General features: G+C 35.8%; 1 protein-coding gene across 1 annotated transcript in view; it reads right to left on the minus strand.

The window, feature by feature from the left end:
- Positions 1-360: 360 nt before the first annotated feature.
- Positions 361-18,026, minus strand: part of syndig1l (synapse differentiation inducing 1-like) — a 47,586-nt gene continuing 29,920 nt past the window's right edge. Inside the window, exons 3-4 of the mRNA XM_056445409.1 lie at positions 17,690-17,827; positions 361-4,855 (exon numbers count right to left, since the gene is read on the minus strand). Of these exons, the coding sequence (XP_056301384.1) occupies positions 4,697-4,855; positions 17,690-17,827 (297 nt within the window). The 3' untranslated portion in view covers positions 361-4,696. The remainder of the gene's footprint in view (positions 4,856-17,689; positions 17,828-18,026) is intronic.

An 18,026-nucleotide genomic window follows, 5' to 3' on the forward strand; every position in this document is an offset into this window, starting at 1 on the left:
TGAAAAATAGCAGTGTTTCTTTATGTAGTGCATCTCAAAATGATTCATTGTTTAATCTGGAGCAAAAATGTATCTTAATTTTGGGCTTCCCTTAGATGTAATGATTTTTTATAATTTGCAAACTGTATATTGTACGCTTACCCCATCCCTATCCCGAAACGCAACCTTCACAGTAAACAATCAGCAGTTTTTATATTCAAGATAGTTAATTCTGTTTGATTTATGTGCCTCATATGTGCACAAGGTCAAACCTTAGTGGTATTGCTATACTTGTAGGGTCCCCACAACATGAGAAATACAGGGTACACATACACACACATACAAAAAAAGCCACAATAAACACACATAGACTGATGTCTATACATTCTGATGGATGATTGGTATGCAAACAGGTTTTATTCTGACCAATGAGATGAGTGTTTACCTGCACATAACAAATGGATCATTTAGAAACATTGCCTTGGCGAACCAAACCAAGATTGAATTACAACATTGTAACAGTTTTAACCCCCTTCATCAAAGTAAAGTAAATTGTACAAAAAAATCCATAGATGTTCTTAAGGGTCAACAAGACACACCAAGCCATCAATCAAAAACAGCATCATCATAACCGAAGAAAGTGTTCAGTATATATGATAAGAAAGCACTGCTTTGTTTAATTATCTGTAGCAGTCCTAGTTTAGGTATCCCTTTATGAATGAGGAATTCTGAATATTGATCCTTGCTCATATAGACAGTAAAATTCCTCACACGCAGGTGCAGAATGCTTATGTGCTAGTTTGTAGTCACCTGTAGTCCTTTTATTGTGATCAATCACAGGTTCTGGCTAAGACGCAGCTGACGTGAGGAGACAAAGGTCTGCTTTTCTTGCTGCTAGTTCTTCAACTCTAGCTTGGTGTGTCATGGCCTTAAGAATAAAATGACAGGTGTTAATGTTATCTGACTGCGAACTTTCGAACTCATGAGGCTTGTCTAATGGAGGTTGGATGGTATCTTAACTTTAAGAAGTTACTTATGGTGTTACTTATGGTGTTTTTTTTTAATGTTTTGTCCTGCATCTTAAATGGAAAGATTTGGTTTGGAATTTGGTGTTAACTTACCCTCGGACTATCAAAGATGTGACTTTCTTCAAATAAGACTTTTTAGCTGAAACCAGGATCCTTGGTGATTTATAAATTGCAATGGCTGGTGACACAAAAACGGGCAGGCAAAAGCTTACTAATACCTGTTAAACCTAGAGTTGGGCCGATAAACAATATTATATCGAATCGCGATAATATTTATGTCAATAACAATGTTAAGCTCTGGACTTTTTTACTCCATTTTGATCTAAGAGCCAATCACACAGCAGAAATGTGCAACATTGGGAATCTAGAAGTATGTTGATATTAGGGTTGGGCCGATAGACGATGCCATTGTCCATCGCCAATGACCGATAGACAACATGATGCTGAGCCAGCATCACCGATCTGCCCCCGTCGCAAACCCGCTCTTGAAAAATACACACTTAGGCCCTGTTTACACTAATAGCTTTTAGTTTTAAAATGGCATTTTAGAACGAAAATGATCCACATCCACACTGTGTTTTACCTAGCATTTCTGAACAGACACACACATACACACACAGACACAGACATAGCTACACACACTGTCATGCGCTCGTCTGAGCTACAAAGTGCAGTGCACGTCGGACAGGGTATCAAGGATTTCCCTCTGGATCGCGTCTCACTATAGTTGTTAAATGTGACATTTAATTCATCTTGCCTCTATCTAATGTCTCTGTGGTCTTTTTAATCTATCAGGTAATGTGTCACAGTGTCAGTACACTGCTTCTATATTTCGCTTTCACCCTTGTACTTAGTAATTTTAGTGAAAACCTCAGATACTGTTGGTTATGCACCTTTTTTACCGATCAAGTTTGTGGACGCCATAATAACGACACAGATCACTCTGCCTATTGATGCCAGAGTCTCGCGGAAAAAGTGATTGACAGGTTGTAATTTGTGTGTAACTTATCTTGATTTATTTATGATTTGTTTATGGGTAAAACAAAGAGCATGCGGGTCATATAGTTGAAACTGTAGGCTACAAATAATTAATTCAATATGAATTAATTATTCATAAATCATTCACCTTCGCCTATGACGACGATGCCATTGTCCATCGCGATGTTTCACATTAGACATCGTAAGATGCCAAATTGGTCGACATCGCCCAACCCTAGTTGATATTAGATATGTAAAAGTTATCGGCAGAAAATATGTTCTGCCATTTAATGGACCCTCTAATTTTTTTTTAATCTTCAATCATTGTTGGGATACTCTTTTATCCTCCTAGGGCTTGAGTGTCCACATACGTAGACAGCACATTTTAGCTCTTAAGTGGCTGTTTAAAATACTTTGAATGTTTTATATTTTTTTACAGACATACAGTGTCATCCTGCAACTGTTTTGCAGCATATGAAATGTCCCAAACACTATTTTTAACAGTCCAAAATGGGAAAAAAAATGTTGTTTTTACTCTGTGATAGTCAAAGCAAGTTAAAAAAAATTCTATGTTAAATATGCATAAAAAAATTCAGGAAAAAGTGTTTTATGTAACTTCGGACCACGAGTTCACATATATGGACATAATCTTTCTCTAAAAGTACATCATATCAAAAGATGATACTTAAGTTTTTATTCTAATTAGGTTCCAATAAGCCCAAATAGCAAAGAGAAATAAAAAATGCATGTAAAAAACACCTTGGGCCTTAAGATGTTAAGCAACTGAAATAGAAATATATATTGTTATTGTTCAATATGGGAAATAATTGTCGAGATCACATTTGTGCCTTATCGCCCAGCCCTAGTTGTTCCTGATGATACATTCATGTCTTATGAAGCACAATGATTAGTCTTTGCAAGACACTGAACATTATTGTATTTTATCCACAGACTCAACAAACACTCCTAACATATTTCCTTGGAGGTGTCTCGAGGACCATAATTTCGGTTAAGAATCCTCTTTAATCTTCTACTGAAGAACATCTTGGATAGCCTTTGGGTGAGTAAATTATCAGCAAATTAAAATTTTCATCCTTTTGACAAAAAGCTAAGAACGTTATGTATTTTTTGGGGGAATATCAAGAACAAACTTTTAGAAAGGAAGAAAATAGTAAATTGTACTTGAATGTTTTGTCAATCTGGCCCCCAAAAGGCTTCACCCTGAAAACGTGTGTATTCAATACTACTGGGTATTCCAAATAGCCACGGGAAGCAATTAGGAGTGTATACACAATTGGCTAATCCTACTTCAGTATGTGGCCAATTTTATTTCACCAAGTTCCGACTGAGTACTCCATCAGAGGAATTCAAATCAAGCCCCGAATCACAACCTAGCCGCCGGAGAAGCCATTGTTTTCATGTTTTGAAGTTCTTATGCGGATGACTACACCAGATGCAGGCTTCATTGTTGTTGAAATAGAGCAGTCGACCTTTACCTCAACATCCCCTGTGCGTTCCCGTTCATGCCCGTGAGCTTACAGACATCCTATACATTATTAATCGATTCAATCTGAGGCCCTTTCACCTGAAAACAAAACCTGGCTTTTTGTTCAAACATCCATCCTAGGATCTGAAGAGAGCATATCAAACATTTTTGACCGTCTGTTATGCCAAGCCTGATTGATTTTTGTATTCGACTCATAAGAGACATTAAATGATGCATTTGGGGAGTAAAAGGACATGTCGCCATTTCATACGTGTGTGTGCAGTCATTTCATTTATACTCAGTTCAGACACCCGGGAGCAAAAGTTTATCTGGTAAAGTCAAGCAAATCTGCAGTGATATAACATAAACGCTTGTTTTCCTTGCATCTTTTTCTTCTAACTTCACGTAAACCTTGCTGCTTATGTTGGATCAGAATGAAGTTTGGACTTTTGACAATACAAATTCAAAGAATATACAACATAAAGCACCTAAAAAGCAGGAATACAAAAGTAGGAATGACATATAGACTGTGTATACAAGTAGTGATGAATTTGAGGTGGAACGCATAGTCTTGGAGAGCTTTTTCTCGTCCTGTAGATCCATATTGTGATCATTAGCATTTAGGTTTGTGTATGACCTCCACATTTGCTTATAACATACAAAGCTGTGTTATTTCTCCAGCATAGGATGCAAATGTTCTGTTCTTTTTAACAGAGCTCAAAGCCTGCAGTCGGTGCATTCACCAGTGCTGGTTTAATTGGGCCAAACGCACATACAGGGTTTATCGGACTAAGTAAGTAATGAGAGAGAGAGAGAGAAACAGAAACAGCTTGATTTCTCTTTCAGATTTGGAACGAAGCAGAGTTTGGGAAGAGAAAAACAAATCCAAGGGCACTTAGTCCCTTTTGATCCTTCCTGGTGTCCCTTGGAATACTTTCCCTTTTGGGTTCAGTTAATTGGATTGCTGATTTGTCTGAAGTTTATATTCTTCACCTGAACTGCTCTCAGACTTAGTTAGGTTTCATCCAGTGTGGTTTGACGCGAGGTGAAGCGTACATGTATATATTATGACTGAGGCGATAAAGTGCCCAGTTCTTCTGCTTCATCCTTTTCTCTGACTGGACAGGCGGTCCACGGGGAGGGACGAGAATGAGACATTTGGAAAAAAAAGACGGTTGTGTACTGTAGTATGGTGGAGTTTTGCAGTCCTCTCCTGAGCGTTCTGCTAGATGTGGCCTGGTTTGGACAGATATGCGATGAGGGCCACCACTACACCCACGTAGACCCCTGTCCCAATGGTGATGGAGAGAGCGGCCAGGAACAAGGCTCGTCTAGATGCGATGCTAGCTAATGGAAAGTCTCCCTTAGTCACTGCTTTGCTGGTCTGGAACAAAGAGAAGGAAGGGTGAGAAAAAAGCAAGATCAAAGGATACATTGACCTGTTTTTCATTCAAGGGTAAATTGCATTGAACTTTATAGTGCTTTCTTGATACTGAGGGCGAAATGGAATATCAGATGTGTTGTTAGCCACATAGTGCTGAGCCACATCTCATGCTTTTACATTTTAAAAATCCATTCGACCTACTTTGAAGGGCAGTGTTACAAAGGAAAGTACCTTACTTTTTAAATGTGTTAAAAATTCAAGCAACCTTTTAGGAAGCAATGTGAACCGTCATATTTCAGATACGCTGAATGCATCTAAGATGGAAAATTGAATACATTCAGTAAGCAGGATGTCTGTGGATCCTTAAAAAGCCTTAAAGTGTCTTTTCATTTACACAAATTTAGAACCATAAATTGTAGCATATATGAGATGCAAATGTATTCTTTGTTTAGTTTACTCAGATTTGACTTTTTAGTGTACACTGGTCCCTCTATAATGTGGTCCACCTCGAAGTTCACCGATATTAAAAAAAAAAAAAAAAAATTGTGCAATTTGACATGCTTTTTTTTTTTACAGCGCATTGTATTCTGCGTTTTGATTAGCACATTGTGTTCTGCATCCTGATTGGTTGCAGACCATTGTCAATCAATCTTTTCCGTGGCGTGTCTCCTGTACAGTACAGAATGCGTTCAGCTTGCCAAATTGACATAAATCATTTACATAAGTTTTCTCCCCAACAAACCCTGATAATGTCGACGAAATGTTCTGCACCCTCAAAGACACCCGCGGTAGCACCCAATAGGCAGAGGGAGATGCTATCCATCGCACAAAAAGTTGGACTTCTGGATATGCTAATGAAAGGTAGAAGTTGCGCGGCTGTAGGGCGCCATTACGGAATATATGAATCTTCAGTTTGTTACATTCGGTTTTACAGCCTTAAAACATCTATAATAATTGTAAAAAATAAAGGTGACTACTTCCCGGATTTAGCCTATTGCGGGTTATTTTTAGAACGATTAATGAGGGACCACTGTATAGACTAAATTTATTTTCACATTGATTTATGTTGTGCTGGTATCTGACATGGAAAAGAAAACCTTTCTTTGCTTACTGTCACAGCCTGAAAAAGCATCCAGAAAACACTATTAGTCCAGCTTAATCACCATCTCTACATTATAAAATATTTGTTCTATTTTAATAGTTGCCAAATAAAATGTATTCAAGCATGTATTAAAGAATTAGTTGGTGTATGAATATTCAACACGAATGAAGATATTTTAGATATCCCTCATCCTCCATCGACGGTAATGTTCCCGACTCATTCAAAATTTAGAAACAGAACCAAAAACATTGTCAAATCATTCCATGTTGCATATACAGTACTTCCCACAGGTTTGAAATATACTTGTGGTGGTAGCCGGATTGAAACACACCTTTTACCCACAGCACTTTTTACCCACCAAAAAAGTGATTTTCAACAATATATGACACTGTTATACACTGTTTCTCTTCAATGGGTTGAAGTTTTTTAAAAAACACTTGAAATAAAAAAGAAATCCACTATTTGATTTACATTTACTTTATTCAGCACCCATTATGCACCCACTGGCTGGTAAATCTGCTGCTGACATTTTGTACAGTATTACCAAAGCATGTTAGATATGTAATGTAAAATATACAGCAAATGAGAAATAAGAGACATAAAGGAATAAAAACAGACAATATCTCAAAAAAAGTATAATAATTACTATAATAAAAAAGTGTAGATTATTTGAAAAAGGCTAATGAGTTAATTATCCATTTCTAATGTTGTAAAAATATTTTGTATATAGTATATAGCAGTGATTCTCAAACTGTGGTACACTAGTGGTATGTGGGCTTTCTTCTAGTGGTACGCGGAGGAATACTGAAGGTCACATTTTATTTTGATCATCCGTTTGTTGAATTTAAGTTACATTGCATCTACATGCCAACTAATTCTCATTAGATCATAAGTAGACTGTAAGGTTGGGGTTAGGGTTTAGTGTAAGTTGACATGTACAGTACTTGCAAAGTTTCTTATAGTCAGTTAAATGTCTGTTGAAGGAGCAGTATCGACAGTATACTCAAATGGACCATCCAAATAAAATACTATTTTCAAATGGACCATACTGAAAAATGAAAGAAAAAAAGATTAATACACTTTTAACCCTTTGATGCGAACGATTACACTGATGTGATCAGCACTGGCTGTTCCCTTAAACTGTTTTTTTTTACCTATAAGCACAGTCCAATGTTAATATTCAAACTCTTCATAATGTTTAAAGTGGCTGACAATAATAAATATTCTCAATAATAGGAATTAATCTGCCTCGTCATTATAGTGGTACTTGGAGTACTTGGAGTTCATCTGAGTTGTTTAGATCAAATAATTAATTATTGAATATTACTCTCACTCTTGCGCTGCGAAGCCAAGCGAAAGTAAATCAGGTTTAAAATAAAAATGTAATACAAAAACATATATGATTAATGACGACTTTAGAAAGCGAAACCGAAAGCTGAATCCTGGACATTTTTGGAGATTTAGAAACCCCGGACAGAGGCATTTTTAGGTCATTTTTATTGTCTGTGGGAGTGTTGACAGTTCTCATGCACACACAACAAGAAGTGAAGGGTGAGAGAAGATTTTTCGCTTGTTAAAAGATCGCAGATTTTGGCTATAGGGTGGATGCAAAAAAGTGTCAAAGGATGATAATAGTAAAAAAATAAATGTCACCAAACATACTTGGGTGGCTGTTAATACACCTGGGCGATCTGTTCAAGTAAAGTCTATGTGTGGGAAGCACTGATATATAAATCTCCAAGAACAATTTTGTATGCCAAAAAAAAAGTTAAAAAAAATGTTTTCTTTGCCTTTATCTTTCCCGCGTCTTTCAGTATACATGTACTCTAAACTGCCATGGAAGACAAAGGCCAACAAAGTCAGTTTTAAAGTTATTTTGGCACACAAAAGTGTTCTTGGAGTTGTGTATAATTGCACTTGAACCTGTGATGTCATGTGGAATGTTTTTGATTCCTTTTCTGAGCTTAAATCAGTTCTGCGCAGTCAGTTATATACATCCAGTGCTTCCCACACATAGACTTTACTTGGGTGGGCCGCCCAGGTATATTAACGGCCGCCCAAGTATATTTGAAAAGTATATATATTTTTAACCAATATTATTATCCTTTTACACTTTTTTCATATCTGCCAAAGATAACCAAACATCCGCATTCGATTAACCAGTGGAAAACTTCTCTTGCCCTACACATATCGTATTGCTCATTGTGTGTGCGTGCAAGAACTGTCAACAACACTTCCTCAGACAGTCTCTTGTGCTCTGCAGAGACACACAGACATGCACCTTTGTGAGGCTTAAAAATGTGTCCGGTGACTCCGGCTGGTATTTCTAAATCTCTTAAAATGTTTGGGAGTCGAACTTTGCAAAGTTTTGCTTTCGCTTTTTAAAGTTATTGCATTATTGCATTAATTTTATTAAAGACTACTTTCTGCTTGGCTTAACTTAAACGATTAAAATAAAACTTTACTAAATACTCAAAGAAGATAAAATGACATGTAAACTGGCTCCAAAATATATGTATATCATTAGAAATGGTCAATCAACCCATTTGCCTTATTTAAATCTACACTTTTATTGTAATTATTAATTAATTATTAATAAATATCCATTTTAGAGAATTATCTTTTGTTTTTATTCATTTTCCTGTAATTTATTTCTGATTTGCTGTATATGGTATTAGTTTGATGATGTTGATATATTACATATTTTATACATATCAAAAATGCTTTGGCAATACTGTACTAAATAGTAAAAAGTAACCTGAAGAGTGCAGCGGTGTGAACTAGGCTCCTAAATAGCATAATTTTTTAAAAACTTTAACCCATTGAAAAGAAACGGTGTATTACAGTGTCATAATAAATAAAAATATTGTTAAAATCACATTATTTTTTGTCACATGTAGTTAACCATTTATCTGTGCTTTTATTGCTGTGCTGTTTCTACTATTGTTAGTATTTTGCCTTGTAGCGCTTTGTGTCTTAGAAAAGCACATTACAAATAAAATGTATTATTATTATTATTATTATTATTATTATTATTATTATTATTATTATTATTATTATTATTATTATTATGCAGTCTTACCTGTATTATTGGCAATAATTCAGAAATATTAATTTTTAACAGAGAAACAGAAAAAATCCTGTACAGTATGTTTTAAAAACAACATTTCTAAATATTCTAAACTTAATACAATACTGTTTCAATGCTTATTTATATTTTATAGGTCTGCAGAGTTCCTGCCCATTGGGACCACTTTACATGTGTGCTTTTGTCATAATTTTCTTCTGCTTTGTCTCCGCTTGTTTCACTTTATAAACATTGCTAAAAACACCTCTGAGGTTTTCAGTCATGATCAGTGATGCAACAGGGACACGAGAGAAAGCAGGATCCGGCATAGCACAGACGCTCAGCGCGTCAACAGCTAACTTCACAATGTTTCTTTCTTGTTATATGGGCTGGTGTCAGGAGGGATGAGCTAAACATGATACAGAGATCAGACGAAAATACATTTTGCACTGATGCTGCTGCTGCAATCCTCTTGACAAATAGCAACATGGTCGCTTTGTAGAGTAAAACATTCAGTCTTGTACTATTTCCACCTGAGGGCAGTTTGAAAACGACACATGATTTGAAATGGCAATAAATGGCATTATCTAATGTTTGCGTCTTCCATACAACCCCACGCTGGAAATACGCTCTGCTGAGAGCTATTAAAGTCAGAATAGGAACATCACACTGCCTTAATTTCTTTAATAGTGAGGCCTACGGAGCCCGATGTAATAGTTTAATCAATCCATTTCCCAGTTCAAATGAATAATTAAGTCTTACTATGATGCTCGTTTACCAAGAACATGGCTCAAGGGCTGCATGAATTTAATGGGGCAAATTTCACTAGAAAGTGAAGATAAGTTTAAGCGACTCTATTATACACAACAATTTATTTCCCAACAGCATGATATGCGATGTGTATAAACACGCAAACATGCTTTGAACAGTGGCTTTGTGTGATTGTGTCATGACCCTTCAGAGTCTGCTGTCTTTTTTTTTTTTTTCGTATCCTCTAGAGAAGTGGAAAGAGTTGGCAGTCACACATGGCTGTCGCTGCGGGATGTGTCTTGCTCCCTTTGTCACTGCATCTGACCCTGTAGTCTAGGGAAAACACTATTGATTTTCACTCCTACGCTTTGCGACAGTCAATAATGGGCTGTTTGGACACACCAGTGCTGGTACGCTAGTTGAGTTGCTATGTTAACATGTTTTTTTTTTTGTTCAATTTAAGAGACATCTTTTTTACTGACCTTTCCAGTAAATGTCTGTTTATACCAAGTAATATACCGATAGTGATAAAGATAAGGCTTTCTGAATGTAAATTAAAGGTCCACACCAAAATATTAAGGATATTTACACATAGCTATGGGATTGTTAGAATCCAGATGATGAAAGATAAATCATTGTCTGGCATTTCGAATCAATCCAGATCTTGAATATTTAAAGCATCAGACAACAAAACTGCATATGGTGCTTATGATATGATGCTCTGGATGCTAATTGTTGTTATATTAATGTAGTCATACTAGGCCTGGGCGATTTGGCCTATAATCAAAATCTTGATTAATTGAACATTTGAATTCTGATTATGTTAAATGAACGATTGTTTTATTTGTTTATTTTATTTTTTGCCCTCATAGTTCACTGGCAGGTTTTGTACAGTAAATATGCTCACATATTACAAGTGAGAGATTTCTGAATGAAGGGTGCATCACTTGATTTTAAAATAATTGAAGGAAACAAACACTAACACTACCTACTATCTATGATTTTTTTTATTCAACGTTGATCAACTAAATTAAAACACACATTACCTAAAACCAACAGTCACTTTTCTCTTATAAAAATAAACATATGAATAAAAAACTTTCACTTTTGTAAACAAAATAAATTATTTTCAATGTTTTTCATATTAAAGTAGAAAATCGGCAGTATTTCTTCTAAATAAAAGAACTCTTGTATATCCTGTAAATAATATTTTAAACCGTGCATTTCTTGCATCTTCTGTAATAAGATATTTTTATGTAAACAATTTTAATGTAATGGAAAATTAACCATCTCAAGGCATCTCTAACGCAGCTTCCAATTATCGTCGGTCTAGTGTATGTAAGTACAATGTAAGTAAAGTTAGTAAGGCTCAAGAATGGGTCTATCGTCCTACTTGAACAGAGATCAGATGTGGCTGCAAAGTGGCCGCAGAAGTACAAAACAGAGCGGGATAACTTGACTTGACTTGCGGTTGGGAAAGTAATTGAAAAAATCGATCTGGAAAAATTAGATGGATTATAGGTTCTGAATGTCGATTTCGATTACTTTTCGATTAATCGCCCAGCCCTAAGTCATACTAATGTATTTATTACCCAAAAAAACTGAGACAGACTAAATCCAGAATAAGTGTGATAATGAGATCATTGGGTTAGCACAGACTGCTGTAAGACTCATTGTGCATGCTAAAACTGGATTATTACAATTAATAGCAAAAACTTTATTTGGAAATGTAAACCTAAATTTCTTACTGAAACACTAAAGCAAATAATATAAATAATGTTTATTCAAAGACTAAAGTGCTGTATATAGAAGGCATGTAAAAACACAAGTCTCAACTTTAATGTTTCAAATAATATTATGAATAAAATGTCAAAATTTGAATAAAAACAATGTTCCATCATTTTAATTGCATAAAAATTGTACTTTAAGGTACAATTCTCACTATTAACAAATCTTTATCTAAGACTTTTAAAGGGCACCTATGATGAAAATCAACTTTTGTAAGCTGTTTGCACAGAATTGTGCGTATAGTTTGTCCACAGTAATATTGGAGAGATATAAACCTAACAAATCTCTTTTTTAACATTTCCTGATGTTAAAATAGGACCCAAATCCCATTGATTTTGAGGCCCATCACAACCTGATGTCGGAGTGCGGTTTTCCCCGCCCACTGAATTGATTGACAAGTGCCATGTTTCTATAATAACATATATACACATGTCCACAGAACATTTATTTAGCAAATAAACTGGGATTAAAATATTTGTTACAACTCCATGTGATTTTTATACGTTTTATAAATTTAAAACGTTTTTAAAACAGAGCGTGTTTGTAATAAAATAAAATTGCTATCTAATTCTTAACCGCTATAATCACCACAGCTGCATGGTGTCAGTAAACACACACACACACACATGCTAACCTTAGAGGTGTTTTTAGCTCATTTGGATTTAAAGCCACAAGCGACAAAATCTGCTACAATGTATTCTCACACCAAAATGGGCAGATTCTGGAGGATATAATAAATTATCTGATGAGTATTTTGAGCTGAAACTTTACAGACACATTCTGGAGACACAAAACTCATATCTTACATCTTGTAAAAGGGGGTAAAATAGGTGCCCTTTAAGTCAATAAATTATTAATTAATAGTTACTAAGGTAATAGTTGAATTCGGGCATTGAACATTATTAGGGATGTAGAATGAGTACTAATAAGCAATATCTTAATAATAGTACTGTAATAAGCCAGTATTTAATAGTGGGATTTTTTTCTAAAGTGTTACCAACATTTCTAGCTGACAAATGGGTAAAAGCTAGTAGATTGAATGATAGTGTAAAATAAGGTTTTAAAATGACAATTAAAGTTAGTAAATATTGCTAAAAATTATCAATGTGTTATATTGTTGCTTCCAAGGGTTTAAATGCACAAAACATTCTTTTTAAACAAAATTGTAACTGCATAGTAGCTCTTACAAAGTGATAGATGTAAAATCCATCAAATCCAGAGCGAATACATAAAATATGTTAATTACAAAAGAGTGAAAATCCTATTCAATTCAAAGTGCTTTGTTAGTAATAAGATGCAGCGAGCGTCTTTTTTTCCTGCTGCTGGAGTGAGACAGAGCTGGATGTTGAAGGAGTCGAAAGCAAATGGTTGGAGACATTCCTCATGAACATTCAACCCTATGCCGCGGGGAAGGTGAGAAAATCCATTCAGGATGTTCTCGGAGGAATATTTCCTGCCAGGAGACAGGGCAAAAACATTCGCATTTCCACCAGATCTCATTTCCATCCTCCACACACATGCACACACACAGAGAAGTGAAGCTCTGTTCTGAACAACTTTACTTCTCTGAGCACCAACACCACCATCATCATCACAATTACGAATAGAGAATTCACTTAACTCCTGAAAAAAGAATTTACTCTTGACAGTGTCTGCCACAATCTAAACTGAAGATAAGAATCATAAGGCTCATTTGGAGGTAGAAAAATAGATGTATTTTGTGGCAGATTTGATAATGGAGCAAAAAAGACGATTCATAAGAGGACCTGTTTACAGCTTGTATTAAAATGCATTTTGTTGATCTGATCTACAGTAAATAAACAGAGACGCTTCTCTGTTTACACCTTACATTTACTTCTGTCTATTATGGCCACTTTAAACCACTTTTAAAATAAGCAAGTGTCTATAGGCATGTGTGAATGTCTGAGCTTTTCATGTAAATAAAAAATAAATGTCTTTTAAAATGATGATATATTCATTTCTGCTCAGTTTTACTGTTAAATGAATGTTAAAGCAGTGAAATCTATTAAAAATACTTTATGAATGGGGTACGCATGAGTAATAGAAGTAAAAGTACTTCCTAATACAGCATCTAACACACTTATTTAGCAGACGCTTTCATCCGAAGCGACTTACAAGTGAGAATCAAAGAAGCGCTTCAAATCATCAGAGAGTAGCAGTATATAAATGCTGTGATAAGTCGAAGTTACTACCGTTTTAACATTTACAGCATATACATGGTTGTCTGCATTTAAACCCCTTTAACATATTTTAGAACATTTGAAAGTCATTTCTGTCTTTAATAAAGTGTACAAATTAAATCATTAATTTTGTGTAAGGGGGATAAGCATGCTCATCTCTATATTTTTGCTCTGCATAAAATAAATCTCTTAAAAGCACATTCATTCACAAAGCTGTGTTTTACCACACAATTTCACAAGTTCATAGGTAATGGGTAACACATTACTATAGTAGTTAATATTAGTTAATGTATTTATTTTCATGAACAAACCATGAACAATACATTATTAAAGTATTATTTAATAATAGGTTCACATTAGTAAAAGATAATACAGTTGTTTGTTGTTCATGCAGTTTTATGGCGCATTAACTAAAGCTAACAAGCAAGGTGTGAATTACAGGGGGGTTGGAGGGGATTGACCCCCCCTCCCCCAATTAATGCTTGATCCCGCAGAAGGATGTCAAAACAACATGTATGGGGGTAGGTCGGTAACACTTTATAATAACTACACACTATGAATCGTATATTATTCATTCATTCATTCATTTTCTTTTTGGCTTAGTCCCTTTATTAATCTGGGGTCACCGCAACGGAATGAACCGCCAACTTATCCAGCATATGTTTTATGCAGCGGATGCCCTTCCAGCTGCAACCCATCACTGGGAAACATCCATACACACTCATTCACACACTTACACTATGGACAATTTAGCCTTTCCATTTCACCTATACCACATGTTTTTGGACTTGTGGGGGAAACCGGAGCACCCGCCAAACCCATGCCAACACGGGGAGAACATGCAAACTCCACACAGAAATGCCAACTGACCCAGCCGAGGCTCAAACCACCAACCATCTTGCTGTGAGGCGAATGTGCTACCCACTGCGCCACCGTGTAGCCTGTATCATATATTAAGCATTAGCAAATAGTTAACTCATTATCTGTTAAGCATTAACTCTTCATTAATAGACGTTAATAAGCAGTTAATAAATACAGCTACAAATGCTGTAATCTCGACTTATAAGCACATTTTTAATGTTTAATGATTGTATTTTCAAACTTTGTTAATGATTATTTTTTCATTACTAAATTTAGTATTGCATTATTTACAAAGCAGTTATTTAAGAGTAATAATATTATTAAAGAATAATAGTTTAAATAATATAAACACATCTGACCACCCCTAAGATTCATACCATTGTAAATGCATAATCGCGCCAATCAGTCTATGCAAGAAAAACAATCATCCCACAATCTTAAACTAGGCAGATCTAGAGCACCGCTGGACACCGAAACTGTTCACAAGACACTTTTCTCCTAAAATAGCTGTTTGTTTCTACATATAGCGTAAAAGTAAAGTCAAATTAGAACCATAGTTGCATAGTTTGACCTACAGTAACCTCTGAAATAGCTAATCAGAGGATACTAGGTCAGGATATCAGTGTATGATTCGCACCCTGCTAACAAGCACAGAATTTGACATTAATAATGCATTAGTAAAGCATTGTTTATTCATCTTATACATTAACTAACATTAACTACATGTCCCATTTTGTAAAATGTCACCCAAAAATCTCATTTGTGGTCACATTTAGTCTTGTGCAAGCCAAAATTCAATAAATAGCTGGACATTTCAGACTATCTTAACTGTTGTCAAAGACTATAGAATACACAAGACATGTCACTCATATAGTTTTGAATGGGGAACAGTGTAACGGTCAATATGGGGAATGAAGCCCAGCCTACTATTATAGAAGCCAATCATCGATCGCTATTCACCTTATTTTCCGCGTACGAGTGGGCGCAGCCATTTGAATCATTTTGGCAGGAGACTTCCGGTTCCATTCATGTCCATTCATTTTTAGACATTAAAAACAGCTCGCTTTGCTGCTTGATGTTGCAAACTGATATTTTCTTATTATCTTATTCTACTTTGTCTGCATTGTCATGCAAACATTTGTTCGTAGAGTAAGTAGTTTCACCGTTTTCTGCCATTTATTATTCCTAGTCATTTCTCCCATGGGCAGCTGAATCGGAAGTTCTAAAACAATCACAAAAATGAGCGCACTTCCCCATTGAAGAATAAGGTCAATAGGCTGACAGTGAAGCTCGGACCAGATGTGTGCTTTTGACAGTTTGGTTGTCAACAAACACTCTGGAATCTCAGCGAATACTTGCTTCACAGACAAGACCCATATCCACATAAAACGTGAAATCTGTACTTTTAAATGAACCAAGTGCACTTGAAAATGAACGAGGTACAGGCGATCATTATTCAGAGGACGATAATGTGTAGAATGGCCATAAATGAGGTTGGTGTCGTGATCTTGTTCATTTCGAGTGCGCATGCACCTTAAGCCGCCTTTCCACTGCACAAGACAAACGACAAGCGACATACCGGAAGTCATTCATTTCCATTGGAGAGTAGTCCGGGAGCTGCATGGAGTTCCGATCATTTCTGTATGGAGTTCCGATCATTTCTGAAAATTCGGATCCGATTTGAGCTGCGGATATATTGAAATATTTGAACTCCTGCGACTATCGGCCGATTGGATGTGATGTATTCCAGTGTTGTCCAAGCAGGTTTGTGCTCGCGAGATGAGAAATAAAATTTTTTTTGTTATTTTTAAAATGAGAATATTTTTATAAAAATATTTTATCAATCATAAATGAATGATAAAAAAAAATATTTTTAAAAATGTCGTCACATTTCCTCCAAAATTTTTTAAATTCTAAAGTATCTAATATTCATTCAATCAACCATGGTGAACGCAGGGAGAATAAAGGCTCTTGCTTTTGCGCTCCTTTATTTCAGACATTGCGAGAACAGCTTTTCTCCCATGTGCATCACAAAACTGAAAATTCTGTGCGACTGCCACAAGGGGGCTTATTTCAACAGTCATGTCCAAATGTCGTGTGCAGTGAAAACATTTGTTTGGCTTTAGCTTAAGCAACCTGAAAACATGCCGATTTTGTATGATTCAGACGTTTAGAAACGAAACTTGTGAGACAGTTGCTTAATTTTATTGATGATTCCAAATATGTAATGTTATCATAAGCTTGGCAGTTTTGGAAAATTTGACCTTTCCCCATTCAGACAAAATGCCCAAGCATACTCTTCGTGAGGCATTTCTAAGATGGCCACCGAGTGAAATGACTTGCCTTAAAGAGACTTTGCTGTTGTATGTTTCCCCTACATCACTTATGTGAGATTCAGAGATTTTATTGCTTCAATTATTCAGTTAAAGTTGAATTATCTTTAGAGCATATGTGTGCACACAAAAGAGACAACAGAAAGTGATATGAAGGTCTACAGTTTATGTTACTGATGTAATAGTTGTGTGTTAGAATCAGGACTGGTAAAGGAACATTAGCTTTTTGTATTTTTCACCCTTCAAACCAAACCCTTTTAGATTAGTTTAAAACTCGTCTGGTCAGCATACCTACAGTCAAGCCCGAAATTATTCATACCCCTGGCAAATTCTGAATTAAAGATTTTGTTCAAATGCGAAAAAAATAAAAATGTGGGCTTGACTGTAAATTAAGCATCATCCACTTGATGGGATCAATAAAAATGCATCTTAATATCAGATGTAAACAGGACCATAGCATCAACGCTATTCACAAACACCCCATCAGTGCATTTGTGTTTACATATTTATATCAGAGGAGTGGAGCGCATGACAATTTTGCATATTATAATGAGGCACCTGTTCTGTATTATTAGACGGAGCTGATAGAGATCACAAACTCTCTTCTCTCGGGAGACTACAGGGGGGCACAGATGAGAAAGTGTCATTGCGTCTGTCTGCTCGTGTCGTGGCAGATATTTTCAGAGGCTTAATGGTTAGGCTGTGGATTTGGTCGGTGGGTTTTGCACTCACCCCCTGAGAGAAGTAGAAAGCAGCAATGCCCAGAGGCCAGAAGCAACAGAGCATGGAGAAGATAGCAAGACCCAGGTGATCACGAGGAGGGATGACGATGAAGTTGTCCTCGCTTTCACTGTCACTGGAGCAGTCCGTCTGCAGGGGGATAGAAGAAGAATGATAATCACTTCAGTGTTGTAACAGGGTGTGCATTCATAGTGTTGGTTATACGATGCTTCTGGGTTCAGTATGAAGATGTAGAATTTCTCCATCCTTAGTTGAGAAATAAGAATGTAATTAATGTTGCAAAGTTCAGAAATCTTTAATAATTATAATAATGGTAATTTTTAAAATA

The sequence above is a fragment of the Danio aesculapii genome, chromosome 20 (genome assembly GCF_903798145.1).
Source record: "Danio aesculapii chromosome 20, fDanAes4.1, whole genome shotgun sequence".
Taxonomy (NCBI): domain Eukaryota; kingdom Metazoa; phylum Chordata; class Actinopteri; order Cypriniformes; family Danionidae; genus Danio; species Danio aesculapii.